Source organism: Ctenocephalides felis, unplaced genomic scaffold (genome assembly GCF_003426905.1).
Source record: "Ctenocephalides felis isolate EL2017-DRISC unplaced genomic scaffold, ASM342690v1 CF-g0.4_SCAFFOLD_00845, whole genome shotgun sequence".
NCBI lineage: Eukaryota > Metazoa > Arthropoda > Insecta > Siphonaptera > Pulicidae > Ctenocephalides > Ctenocephalides felis.
The window spans coordinates 51667559-51679820 of NW_020536999.1; the positions used below are offsets into that span (position 1 = coordinate 51667559).

Genomic DNA, 12262 nt, shown 5'->3' on the forward strand with positions numbered 1-12262 from the left:
GTCGCTACAAAATGACGTAAGTAGCGGTATCTTGTGAATGCTTTTTATCATTATTTGATGGAAGCGCCGCTTATAAGTTTAGTTCGGCACTTCGCTTGTTGTTTGACAATTTCTAATTTATAATCATTTTTGTATGTGGCATGGAGGGGTGATTTGGTGATTCGCAGATTCGCTATCATTCGTGTTGCGAGAATCGAATTTTAGATAAGTTGCTCTAATCATATGTAGGTTTTAATATGATCGTCTATCCACTGTCCTGCTAGATACATATATAAAGGAATTTTAAATAAAATGGGACCTACCGGTATTTTTGTTTTAACATGTTTTATATTGTCGTTAAATTGCGTATGGTCAGTTGACCGAAATAACTTTAAAACCTGTGATAAAAGCAGTTTTTGCAGGTAATGTTTGCTGGATTATTATTTTGTGTATATCTCTTAATTAATATATTTTTGTTATTTTTAGGCGATGCCGTAAGGTTTCTCCAAATAAATCACCTTATGAGCTAGTCATCGATAGCTTGAATATAAAAGCGGATTCTGTAGAAAGTATAATTCTCAACAGAGATAATGGAGTTCAATTTATTTTACAGATATATGGTTTACAAGTTAGTTGCAATTTTGCTATGATCTTACTTTATTTTCCAATTCTTATTATTGCTGATGTATGCTTTAGGATAATACTTTCCGAATTGTTATGGATGAGAAGTCTCCACTCAAGCCAAGATACCGTGTGACTGATGTTTTAAATAACAACTTATATGGTCAATCGTGAGTATTTTTTAATATAATGTATATATATAAATATATATATATAAAAAAATCCTCAATATATATATATATATATATATATATATATATATATATGTGTGTGTGTGTGTCAACATCATGAAGATATTATCTGTATTATATGTTCTATATTTAGGATTAAAGTTATATCTAAAACAACGGAAGCAATTACACTCACATCTGCCAAAAATAAAGTAGTTCTACATACATATCCTCTTAAAGTGGACTTCTATAGTGAAGATGAATTAGTTGCAAGCTTTAATGCTAAGGGACTACTTCGATTTGAACACCTTAGAACAAAGCCTCTAAAGTAAGAATATTTTTATTATATATGTTTAATTTCGAATCTATGAATCTGTTGTGTTCAGTGATTCACAATTATTTGAAAGATCAACTTTTTTTAAAATTTTATTAACCACATAAATACAGACTATATTATATATTACATATATAAATATATATGAATTTCTAAAATATGCTTGATTATTCTTGAAAGAGACACACCATCAGAATCTGGAACAGACAATGGTGAGACTACTGAAGAAGATGCTAATGTCCCAACAGTTGTACCATCAATTGAGGTAATCATACAATATATCAATAAAGGTCTCTCATATGTTATTTTTGATTTTATAATAATTTTCTCTATCAATAATCAATAGGACGAAGATCCTGGCAGTTGGGAAGAAAACTTTAAAGAACACCATGATTCCAAACCTAATGGACCAGAGGCTGTGGCAGCAGATTTTTCTTTTCCTGAAGCAAATATATTATTTGGTATACCTGAGCATGCTGACAGTTTTGCATTAAAGCCAACATCTAATGGAGACCCTTATCGATTATATAACCTTGATGTTTTTGAATATGAGCTTGATAATCCCATGGCATTATATGGCTCTATTCCAGTTTTGTATGGCCATGGGTTAGTACTTCAATAAAGGCATTATTGAAAATGCATAATAATTTTAAATAAATTGATTTAAAGAAGTATCAATACTAAACTACATTAGAAATCCAAAGCATATCACAATTTATTTTATATGCACATTTAATGTTTCTATTATTTTTTATTATTTAAAATAATAATGATTGTTATAAAAGAAATTACATGATCATTATTATATAATTTAAATGATTGTATCTACTTTAAATTTAATGTTTATTTATAATACTTTTATTTTTAGGCCTAAAAAGACTGTAGGTATATTTTGGCAAAATGCTGCCGAAACTTGGGTTGATATTTATGGACAAAATGACCCAAATGTTGTTTCCTCCATTGTAAACTTTGTATCAGGTAACTGATTACATTTTTTTTAACCAACAGTTCTTTCATATTCTAAACAAATTGTTAAACATTTATGTCTTGTTTCTAGGAAATACACAGCGAAAAGAAGTATTAGGTGCACATTTCATGTCTGAGAATGGAATAATAGATGTTTTTGTCATGCTAGGACCAAAGCCACTTGATGTGTTTATTCAATACTCTAAGTTGACAGGCACTGCACCAATTCCACAGGTTAAAATAATTATTTGATGATAACTTTGTTTTTATTATTTCGTTTTTAAGAATAAATATAAGTGAAAAATATTTAATTTTATAATTATAATTATAAATGGTTACCATTTTTATCCATTTCAGCAATTCTCTCTGGCTTACCATCAGTGTAGATGGAATTATAATGATGAAGAAGATGTAAATTCAGTTAATAATAAATTTGATGAGCACAATATACCCATGGATACAATGTGGTTGGATATTGAGTATACAGATAGTAAAAAGTAAATATAGATTTCATTGAATAAGGAATTTTTTTAGAGCTATTGTAGATCACAAATGTAAATATTTAGTATTGTAATTATATGTTAATAATTTTTTTTTAGATATTTCACATGGGATACAAATCGATTTCCTAATGCATTAGAAATGAATAAAAATTTAACAGCTAAAGGACGGCATTTAGTAGTGATTGTTGATCCTCATATTAAGAGAGATGGTAATTATTTTTTGCATAATGAATTGACAGATCTCGGATATTATGTCAAGAGAGATGGTCGAGATTATGAGGGTAAAATCTTAATACATTATAGTTTATATTATGGCATTGCTTCAAATATATGCAAAGACATTTTTATGTTTTAGGTTGGTGCTGGCCTGGTTCTTCAAGTTACCCGGATTTGGTGAACCCAACTGTTCGGGATTATCTTGGAAACAAGTAAATGATCTGCAATGTTATTAATTTTTTTAATTAACAATCAAGCACAAAGTATTTTTATAATAGATCAGTTAGTTATTTGTTATAATAGAAAATATAGTGTCTAATCACTTCTCTAAAATATGTATTTTGTGTATTAGATACATGTTAGAGAACTTTCCTGGTACTACTTTGAGTACATACATTTGGAATGATATGAATGAACCTTCTGTGTTCAATGGTCCTGAAGTCACAATGGTGAAGGATGCAGTCCATCATGGAGGCTGGGAACATCGAACAATACATAATTTGTATGCTCTCTATCATGTAAGAATTATAAAATATGTGATTCTGAATAACAAATTTAATATAATTTTTTTATAATATAGGTTATGAGTACTTATGAAGGCCTTCTGAAGAGATCCAATGGTAAACTAAGACCGTTTATTTTAACCAGGGGAGCTTTTGCTGGTTCTCAAAAGTAAGCACACAATATGTAATGAATGTGTGTACTTAATGAAAATACATAAAAAATAAATGAAGTAAAAATTTCTATATTTTAGATATGCAGCTATTTGGACAGGTGATAATTTGGCTGATTGGGGACATTTACAAGCTTCTGTTAAAATGTGCTTGACGATATCAGTTTCAGGTTATTTAAAATATGATTGTATACTTATTTTATATTCTGTGTGTTATATTAAAATTAACCAAATTTACTCTTTATAGGTATGAGTTTCTGTGGTGCTGATGTGGGTGGCTTCTTTGGGAATCCTGAAGCTGAATTATTTACACGTTGGTATCAAGCTGGTGCCTTCCAACCCTTCTTTAGAGCACATTCTCACATAGATACACGAAGAAGGGAGCCATGGTTATTCCCAAATGAAACAATAAACAGCATCCGAAATGCAATTCAAAAGAGATACACATACTTACCTTTTTGGTAATATATTATTCTAGTTTTTGATTAATATAAATAACCAGGTGTAAAGTATTACTAATAACCAATCACTATTAATATTCCTATTTAACTTTTTTAATTCTTTGAAATATATTTAATATTTTGAAATATTAAATATTGTGATTTTCAAGAATCTAAGTATTTTATAGTTTTTTTTTTTTTTATTAATGCCAGTTAATGTCTCTAGGTATTCAACATTTGCTGATCATTTCTTTCATGGTGCTCCAGTTATGAGACCAATCTTGACCTTAACTCCAGAAGATGAAGAATGTTACAAAATTGATTACGAGTACTTATTAGGTATTTTTTTTTTTTATAAAACTTTAATAATCACATTTCATCTAATTTTTTAAATTAAATTACATTTCAAAATGCTGATTTCAAATGTGTGAATTGTTTTCCATTTAATATTATTTTAAATTCAAGGTGATTCCCTTCTGGTGCGACCAGTTCTGGAACAGGGTGCTTCTTCTGTGCCAGTATATTTCCCAAAAAATAATATTTGGTACGATGTTGATACTTACCAAGGGTATAAAACACCTGGAATTGTAAAAGTGCCTGTTGACATAGAAAAAGTAAATAACATGCACTTTTAAGAGTATAGATTAATATTTATCAATATTTAATTATACAAATTCAAACTCTTAAAAATGCTTAGATACCAGTCTATCAACGTGGTGGGTCTATTGTTCCACGTAAGATGAGAGTAAGGCGCTCTTCATCTCTAATGCACAATGATCCTTACACATTGGTTGTATGTTTGAATGAAAGTAAGGAGGCTGGGGGAAGCCTTTATATTGATGATGGAGAAACATTTGAATATTTGTCAAAGAAATTTTTATTGATTGAATTCAGATATAGTCAAAATATACTTGAATCACAGTAAGTTTACTATGAATCTATGGTAAATTTGTGAATAGATTTCAGTACAAATTTTCATTTTCAAATATATTTTCAGTATCGTCAACAATCAATATAAAACTGGAAGTTGGCTGGAGAGAGTTATAGTTGTTGGAGTTAATAAAGCACCAACTAAAGCAATTTTGACCAATAAAAATTTAAAGGTAGAGTTACAAACAAAATATGATGACAAAAATCAAGTGGTAACAATACGCAAGCCTGCCATCAATATGGCTGAGCAATGGAAGATAGAATTAATTTAATTTGCAATACTCTACTGTTTTGGGCAGAATCATAAAATCTGCTTTTATGTATTAGTGAAAAAAAGATACATATTTTTAAAACTTGCATATTTTACTATCTAGTATGTAAGTTTTAACTAAACTTCCGTACAAAATACTTTATTTACAAATTACATTATTACATCTCAATATAAATAAAATACAAATTTAATATAAAAATATTTTGAATACTAGCGCTTCTTAAATCCATATTTCTTTCGTTCATAGAACAGATCAGTTTTTGAACTTCCCAGATTTACAATCTTCGGACATCCATCTCTCTGTTAAAAAAAATTCAAATAGTAAAACATAAATTAAACTAAATGTGTAAAAGTACTTACATCTTTCTCTTGTACTGTACATTCTTTGCAATAGTAAGCATCTGATACTCCAGGACCTCCACAAATGACACAGCGTCCTTGGTAAGAACCATAATTACATTCATCACAAATTCGGACCAATGTGCAGGGTCTCACATATGAATCACAAATAACACATTTACCATCACATTTTTCACACAACCTTCCAATAGCTGGAATAAACAATGAATATTACTAATTTGAAATATATATATATATAAATGAAAATTGAAGATGTATTTATGACAGAATGTAATTGTTAAATAATAGAAAATGTTTTTCTCTGTTAAATCGCAAAATACTATAAAAAGAGCTGCATTAACGCTAAAAACTAACCTACACCCGGCTGTTTTCTACAGAATATCAAATCAGGATGATGTTTTGCCATGATGTATGGTTATTTTAATTATACGGAATATACTTCACTTGGAAATTTGAAGTTCAAACCAACTAAAACTTAATTAATAATGTAGTACTAAAGCTTGATGAATTGTTATGCACACAAACACGAAAATTGCTGTTGCCCAAGATGTTATTTTTTCTAGCGCTGTCACATTATTATTGTAAAGTTTACCATAGATAAATAAACATAAAGAGATTTTCTACTGTAATAGGATAAATAACATACAGCGTCAACACTATGGTTTAAAATTTAGTGCACTTTTATGCCATAAGTATAAACCCTAAACTCGCAGTCAGACAGAGACAATACAAGAGAAAAAGAAGAAGGAAGAACATCATAACCTGACATAATCTCATAACCTCTATCCTCTATATATATGCCATACTGGAAACGTGTTTCAAAGTTAATGAGCTTTTATAATTTTTTTACAGAAATATGAGTAAATTATTTGATGGGGATGATTCTGATTCAGACGTAAACATTAAAACAGATAACCCATATGCAAAAAATTATGATATATGGCGTCAAAAGGAAGAGTTAAATAAACGTACATCAATTTAATTTAACAATTATTTTATTATTGTTTAATTCATGTAAATATTGTCGTTCATGCGTTTATATGCTTTTTTTTAGTTAAAACAGTATATGGTGAAGAGGCTTTAAATGATTATGATGACAGTAGTTCAAGTTCTTCTGAAGATGAGGATGCAAAAGAATTAACTGAAGAAGTAGAAAAAGATTTCTTTAGAACCTTAGCTTGCTTAAAAAATAAAGATCCCAAAATTTATGATAAAGATGTCAATTTTTTCAGTGAGAATAAAGAACAAAATACTAAAAAGAAAAAGACAAAGCCTGAAAAACCTATTACACTGCGAGATCATGAAAGAAAATTGTTACTTGAGGGCGATATAGAAGATTTAGGTATTTTATGCAATTTCATTCAGTATTATAAATGGAATAATCGTTAGCATACAATAGTATTATTTGTTACATTCAATATGATTAATATTTATTTCTAGATGCTTCTGAAAGACCGCAATCACCAACCTTTGTTGAAGAACAAAAACAAATCCGTGACTCCTTATTGAAAATTGTTCATGATGATGAATCTGAAAATGAAAAAGATTCTGAAGATTTTGGTGGCATTTTCCATAAAAGGGAAAAAACTAAGGAAGATAAAGAAAAGGAGGAGGAGGAGTATAGACAATGGTTAGCTGGGAAGAAGAAAGAGCTAGAAAATAAAAATGAGGTATTTTAATGTGTTAGGAAAAATATTCTTGTCTTAAAATTAATAAATTAAAATTAATTTAAATTAAACTTTAAATGTAATTTGCAAGAACACTGTGCAAAGTTGGTCACACTTGGTCAATTTTTTAAAGTTAATTTATTTTTAAATTAAATTGGTTTTGTTAAATTATATCTTTTTATTATAATAGGAATCAGAACTAAAACCATTGAAGGACTATTGGAACAATCCAACATTGGATGAAAATGAATCTTTTTTACGAGATTATTTGCTTAACAAGAGGTATGATTTGATTAAATATTTTATCATCAATTATATATTATCTTTCTTACTAATAACTATAAACTATGATAAAATACCTTTCTAAAGGTTCTTAGATGACGAAGATGATTCTTACATTCCATCTTATGAAGAAATTGTGCATGATTCGGATGAAAATTTATCTGAGGATGAAAAAAATATAGAAGCACAAGAAGAATTTGAACATAAATATAATTTCAGATTTGAAGAGCCTGATCAAGAATTTGTAAGCAATTTTTAGTACGCTTTATTATTAACAAATAAAATTACTGTTGTATCCATGATTAAAGTATTTATATTTTTTATATTTCACCTTTGTTATTTAGCTGAAACGATACCCTCGTACCATGGAGCATTCTGTTAGAAGGAAGGATGATAAACGTAAAAAGAAAAGGGCAGAATTAAAGGAACGCAAAGCACAAGAAAAAGCTCGTAAATGTGAAGAACTCAAGCAGCTCAAGTCTTTGAAGAGGAAAGAGATAGAAGAAAAAATTCAACAATTGCGAGAAATTACAGGAAATGAACAGATTTGTTTTCAAGTAATTGGGATTTATTATCATGATTTATTTTCTAAGTTGTTGTTCAAATAAATTATTTAAATTTGACTTTAATTAGGATGAAGATATTGAAGGTGATTTTGACCCAGAAGCTCATGATGCAAGAATGCAGGAAATTTTTAATAATGATTTTTATGCTGTTGAAGAAAGTGACCAAAAACCTGTTTTTCCTGAGGATGATGATTTTATGGAAGGTAACTATGTAAAATTTCTACACATTCTGAAAGGCAAAATGTGAAATTTGAAGATATTATTAATGTTCTTTTCATTGAAATAATAGATGACTGGGATAATTGGAAGGGAGAACAAGATGACTATGACAATGCTCCACACTGTGAGGATGACGATTTCAATGTGAATCTCTATTTTGTTGTTGATTGAAATTTTAGCTTGTCTGTTTTAGTACATTATTCCTTAATTTCAGATGGATTGTGATTATGATCCTACAACAAAAACAACAAAAAATAATGATACTCAAAATATGTTGATTGAAAACAGTTGTTCAAAACGAAATCGAAGAAGAAAAAGTAAATTTGCAGAAGTGTTAGCTCAAAAAAAGCCTGTTTTTGATCCAAATGATAAAACTTATGAAGAATATTTGGATGAATATTACAAATTAGATTATGAAGACATGATAGGAGACTTGCCTTGCAGATTCAAATATAAAAAAGTTATGCCAAATAGCTTTGGATTAACTATTGATGAAGTGGGTTGACATTATGTAATTGCTGTTTATTGACTTATCTCATGAACTTTTTGTATATTTAATTTTTATTATAGATTTTGGCAGCAAAAGATAAAGAATTGAATAGCTGGTGTAGCTTGAAAAAAGCTGTGCAAATAAGACCAGATCATGTAGAAAAATATGATCAAATTGCTTATGAACGTAAAAGTAGAAATTTGGCACTAAAAAAGAAAGCTTTAAAGAGCTTATATCAGGAACCTGAGTAAGTTTTATTTTGTTTAACTATTTTAATAAGAAAGCTTAATTATTTATAATTATTTTCTAGGGAGGAAGATCCAGAAATAAAATCGTTAACAGTTGATATATCTGAGAATGATAAGAGAAAAACTGAAGAAGTTGAAGAATGGAAAATGACAGTAACATGAATAAGCGTATGAAAAAAGTATCAAATGAATTAGATGTTAATCAAGAAAATGATCTAGATACTAAACAAGAAAATGTAACTGATGATGGTAACCAGGATTCATTATCCAAGGCAAAAGCAAAAAAACGAAAAAATAAAAATAAAGTTGTGAAGAATGAATCTATTGCAAATGACAACCAAAATACGAGAAAAGAATCAAATGATCTAGATGTTAAACAGAAAAATGTAACTGATGGTAACAAGAATTCGTTATCCGTTGAAACAAAACGAAAAAATAAAGATAAAATAGTAAAGAATGAATCTGCTCAAAATGAAAACCAAAATAAAGAAAAAGATAAGTTCGTGGAACACATAGCTAGTTTTGACAAAAATAAAGATTGTAGTAGTAATGTAAAATCTGATGTTAATGCCCCCATATCCTTATCAAGAAGAGCAAAGAAAAATAGAAAACGTAAACAGAAAATTTTAGCAAATGGAAATGTCATTGTCAAAAAATCTAACAAAGTTAAAAAAAATAAAGAAGAAATTAACTTGTCTGAATCAAGATTACGTGCATATGGAATTAATCCTAAAAAGTTTAAAAATAAACAAAAATTTAAAAATAAGATTGTGAAAACAAATACATAATATATATGAAACTGTTATGAAATATATAGTTAAACAAATTTTATATCATATTTGAAATTTTTATGTGCAGCAGTACTAATGTATTATATTTTATTATACGGTAGTGCGTTTGGTAGTTTTCATTTTATGCAACATGCACTATCACTTGCAATGAAGCATGATATATTTTGATTTATATTTATTATAATAATTCATAATTTTGCTATACATTTATGACATTGATACATAAATATCCATATACATAAATATGTTAATTTACTATATTACTTTATATTATTTATTTAGGGTTGTTATATTTACTAATTCCCACACATATTCTTCTTTTACCGATGGTTGTCCATGCTATAGTTAGTTCTTTTTAGTGTTAACAGATGGCGCTTCTGACACCTAGAGTCTATATTATTCTCTATGTCTTTGATGCACAATGATTGACAAGTGTAGGTTTACATGCAAGGAAGATGTGTTAACAATAATTCAGAGCAAACTTTCGGAAAATATATTTCGAAAATGTATTTACTACGCACGTTTGAAATTTAAAAAATACAATAGACGTTAATGTTATTGAATGTGCAAACATGAACTGAATCAATTCAACACGACCCTTAACGGCATGTCCTTGGAAGACACTGCTCCAAGCCATAGTTGTTTTCGTTGAGTTACGCGCTCGTGCACCTCATTTATGTAGGTGTGACTGACTGTTGTGTGTATTGTTTACGTGTGTAATAAAATAAAAATTGTATTATTTACTTTTTATACAGAAATGATTTGTTTTAATATAAATTAAAATTAAAATATTTATCCTGTGTTAAAATATGTGTTCTATTCATTGGTAATTCGTTGTGCTTTCATGGCTACAGCAAATTCTTGAAGTATTCATTTTACAGGTAAGTGAAGAATTGGTTAGGTTCTTATGTTATTTGATTATAATGGGCGTTAACCGTATTAGTCATTTTATTTTGTTATAAATAATGATAATTTTTTTAAATGACATTAGATTTTGAACATGCTTAAGTTCAATGCACAATTTATAATAATATTCATTTAATTTTGAGTAATTGAATTTGTGCATATGAACTGTTGAATCTTGTCTGAGATGTGCTTAATTATTGTATGAATTATATTTTGCAATATTTATTACAAAAATCGTTACCATCGCTTGCGATTAGGGTTTTATATTTGATACGATTTGGTATTTGTCATGTTTTCTTTTTTCATTAATATTAAGTATCAATATAGATCCAATATCATTATTAGAAAAACTATTTTCCATAAATGTAAAAAATGACATATATTTATTTCATTCATATGTTATATTCTAACCCCAATTCTGAATTAGTTCTGACGTTGTTTTGGTTAAATAATTTGTGTCTCAATTAATATTTTGTACTTTGATAATTGTATATCATGAGTATAAGGGTAGGTTTTCAATTACTAATGAAAAAACAGGAAATTAATGTTAAATACCGGAACCGAAACCAATTTCCGCTACTGGTGCACAGGGGGGCTCAGCGCGGTCAACCGAAAATTAAAATTAAAAAAATAAAAATAAAAAGAGTGACATAGATATCATAAATCCTGTATCCTATACATATTGTTAAACTTGTATATAATTCATATAATACCATTTGTATATAAAGGTGATGTTCATCATTTTGTGCAATAATTGAGGAGTAACGTATGTAGGCGTCATATAATAGGATGGTTTCTAATTGGTAACTGATAATACTTTTGGTATTTTTTGTTTTAATGATTTAATTGAAGAATTATATACTGTGTGAATACTGAAAGAGCGTCCCGTCTAAATTAAATTATGACATTTTAATGAACAGTGCAGATTCTATAACACTACCTCTTTAAATATGAACTAGTTGGTTTGGTATTTTGCCTTGAGGCAAGTTACATGAACTTCCCGATATGTGTAAATATTCGACTTAATTAATAAAAAATAAATAAATTGATGAGTGGATTTATTACACATAATCAATACACTAATTTGATTCAATACACTTAATCAAAAAAAAAAAATTAATTTATGAGTGATTAAAAGTATTTCGAGTGGATTTATTACACATAATTGAAAACGAACGAACACTCTATCCTTATACCAAGTAAATCGTCTAATTTTAATTTTTACAAACGTCAGAAAAACTACTCATTTTCTTAAATTTTGATGAATTTTTAAAATTAAACTACTTGTCGTAAGGCCGTAATATTTTAGTAAGTTCTATAAGACCATGATATATATCGTTAAAAAAGGTTCCGTAAAAATCGGCTTAATTTTTTTTTCAACAATTAATTACAAGAAAACGGCTCGGTAGATTTTCACCTAAAACTAATCAGTATCATTTTCAACTAATATCTTTCGAACAGTTTTTGATTTTTCAAAATCGATTCGGTAGTTTGAGCTTAAATGTGGACGAAATGTTTAACACTTTTTTCCAAATGACAAAGAAACGGCTTGGCAAATCGTCACATAAAACTGACAAACGATAGTCCTCATCGAGATACATAAAATGGCTTTTAAATTTCTGAAATCGGT

At 28.3% G+C, this 12262-nt stretch overlaps 4 protein-coding genes across 5 annotated transcripts in view; 3 read left to right on the forward strand and 1 right to left on the reverse strand.

Annotated features, from left to right (window-relative positions):
• The first annotated feature begins 110 nt into the window (after nucleotides 1–110).
• Nucleotides 111–5226, forward strand: LOC113364195 (neutral alpha-glucosidase AB). The gene is made up of 19 exons (XM_026606681.1): nucleotides 111–401; nucleotides 466–607; nucleotides 676–770; nucleotides 925–1098; nucleotides 1285–1369; nucleotides 1451–1710; nucleotides 1973–2082; nucleotides 2162–2304; nucleotides 2428–2567; nucleotides 2670–2854; nucleotides 2929–3001; nucleotides 3142–3307; nucleotides 3370–3461; nucleotides 3544–3632; nucleotides 3710–3923; nucleotides 4129–4241; nucleotides 4368–4516; nucleotides 4600–4823; nucleotides 4900–5226. The coding sequence occupies exons 1-19, from the start codon at nucleotides 292–294 to the stop codon at nucleotides 5102–5104; spliced, it is 2769 nt and encodes a 922-aa protein (XP_026462466.1). The 5' UTR covers nucleotides 111–291; the 3' UTR covers nucleotides 5105–5226.
• A 7-nt stretch (nucleotides 5227–5233) lies between these two features.
• Nucleotides 5234–6042, reverse strand: LOC113364203 (PHD finger-like domain-containing protein 5A). Its single transcript, XM_026606691.1, has 3 exons — nucleotides 5818–6042; nucleotides 5464–5654; nucleotides 5234–5403 (listed from the first exon to the last, which is right to left on the reverse strand). Exons 1-3 carry the CDS (start codon nucleotides 5867–5869, stop codon nucleotides 5314–5316), a joined length of 333 nt encoding a protein of 110 aa, XP_026462476.1. The 5' UTR covers nucleotides 5870–6042; the 3' UTR covers nucleotides 5234–5313.
• A 168-nt stretch (nucleotides 6043–6210) lies between these two features.
• On the forward strand, nucleotides 6211–9247 carry LOC113375518 (protein KRI1 homolog). 2 transcript variants are annotated; one of them, XM_026615452.1, is made up of 11 exons: nucleotides 6211–6431; nucleotides 6518–6808; nucleotides 6904–7133; nucleotides 7321–7412; nucleotides 7500–7656; nucleotides 7757–7969; nucleotides 8046–8181; nucleotides 8268–8341; nucleotides 8412–8693; nucleotides 8768–8934; nucleotides 8998–9247. In XM_026615452.1, exons 1-11 carry the CDS (start codon nucleotides 6320–6322, stop codon nucleotides 9095–9097), a joined length of 1854 nt encoding a protein of 617 aa, XP_026471237.1. In that variant the 5' UTR covers nucleotides 6211–6319; the 3' UTR covers nucleotides 9098–9247. The 2 variants fall into 2 exon arrangements, with proteins under 2 accessions (XP_026471237.1, XP_026471244.1); XM_026615459.1 differs by having other exon boundaries at nucleotides 6518–6805.
• Nucleotides 9248–10410: 1163 nt separating this feature from the next.
• Nucleotides 10411–12262, forward strand: part of LOC113375531 (CD109 antigen) — a 28955-nt gene continuing 27103 nt past the window's right edge. The window contains exon 1 of the mRNA XM_026615467.1: nucleotides 10411–10607. The gene's annotated coding sequence lies outside the window, so the exon portion shown is untranslated. The remainder of the gene's footprint in view (nucleotides 10608–12262) is intronic.

Coding starts and splice junctions, on each gene's coding strand:
- LOC113364195 (XM_026606681.1), top strand. CDS start 292: ATGGGACCTACCGGTATTTTTGTTTTAACATGTTTTATATTGTCGTTA. Junction 3,924..4,128: donor TACACATACTTACCTTTTTG/GTAATATATTAT, acceptor TAATGTCTCTAG/GTATTCAACATTTGCTGATC. Junction 4,242..4,367: donor TGATTACGAGTACTTATTAG/GTATTTTTTTTT, acceptor TTTAAATTCAAG/GTGATTCCCTTCTGGTGCGA.
- LOC113364203 (XM_026606691.1), bottom strand. CDS start 5,869: ATGGCAAAACATCATCCTGATTTGATATTCTGTAGAAAACAGCCGGGT. Junction 5,655..5,817: donor TAGAAAACAGCCGGGTGTAG/GTTAGTTTTTAG, acceptor TGTTTATTCCAG/CTATTGGAAGGTTGTGTGAA. Junction 5,404..5,463: donor GTACAGTACAAGAGAAAGAT/GTAAGTACTTTT, acceptor TTTTTTTAACAG/AGAGATGGATGTCCGAAGAT.
- LOC113375518 (XM_026615452.1), top strand. CDS start 6,320: ATGAGTAAATTATTTGATGGGGATGATTCTGATTCAGACGTAAACATT. Junction 8,342..8,411: donor GTGAGGATGACGATTTCAAT/GTGAATCTCTAT, acceptor CCTTAATTTCAG/ATGGATTGTGATTATGATCC. Junction 8,935..8,997: donor AGCTTATATCAGGAACCTGA/GTAAGTTTTATT, acceptor ATTATTTTCTAG/GGAGGAAGATCCAGAAATAA.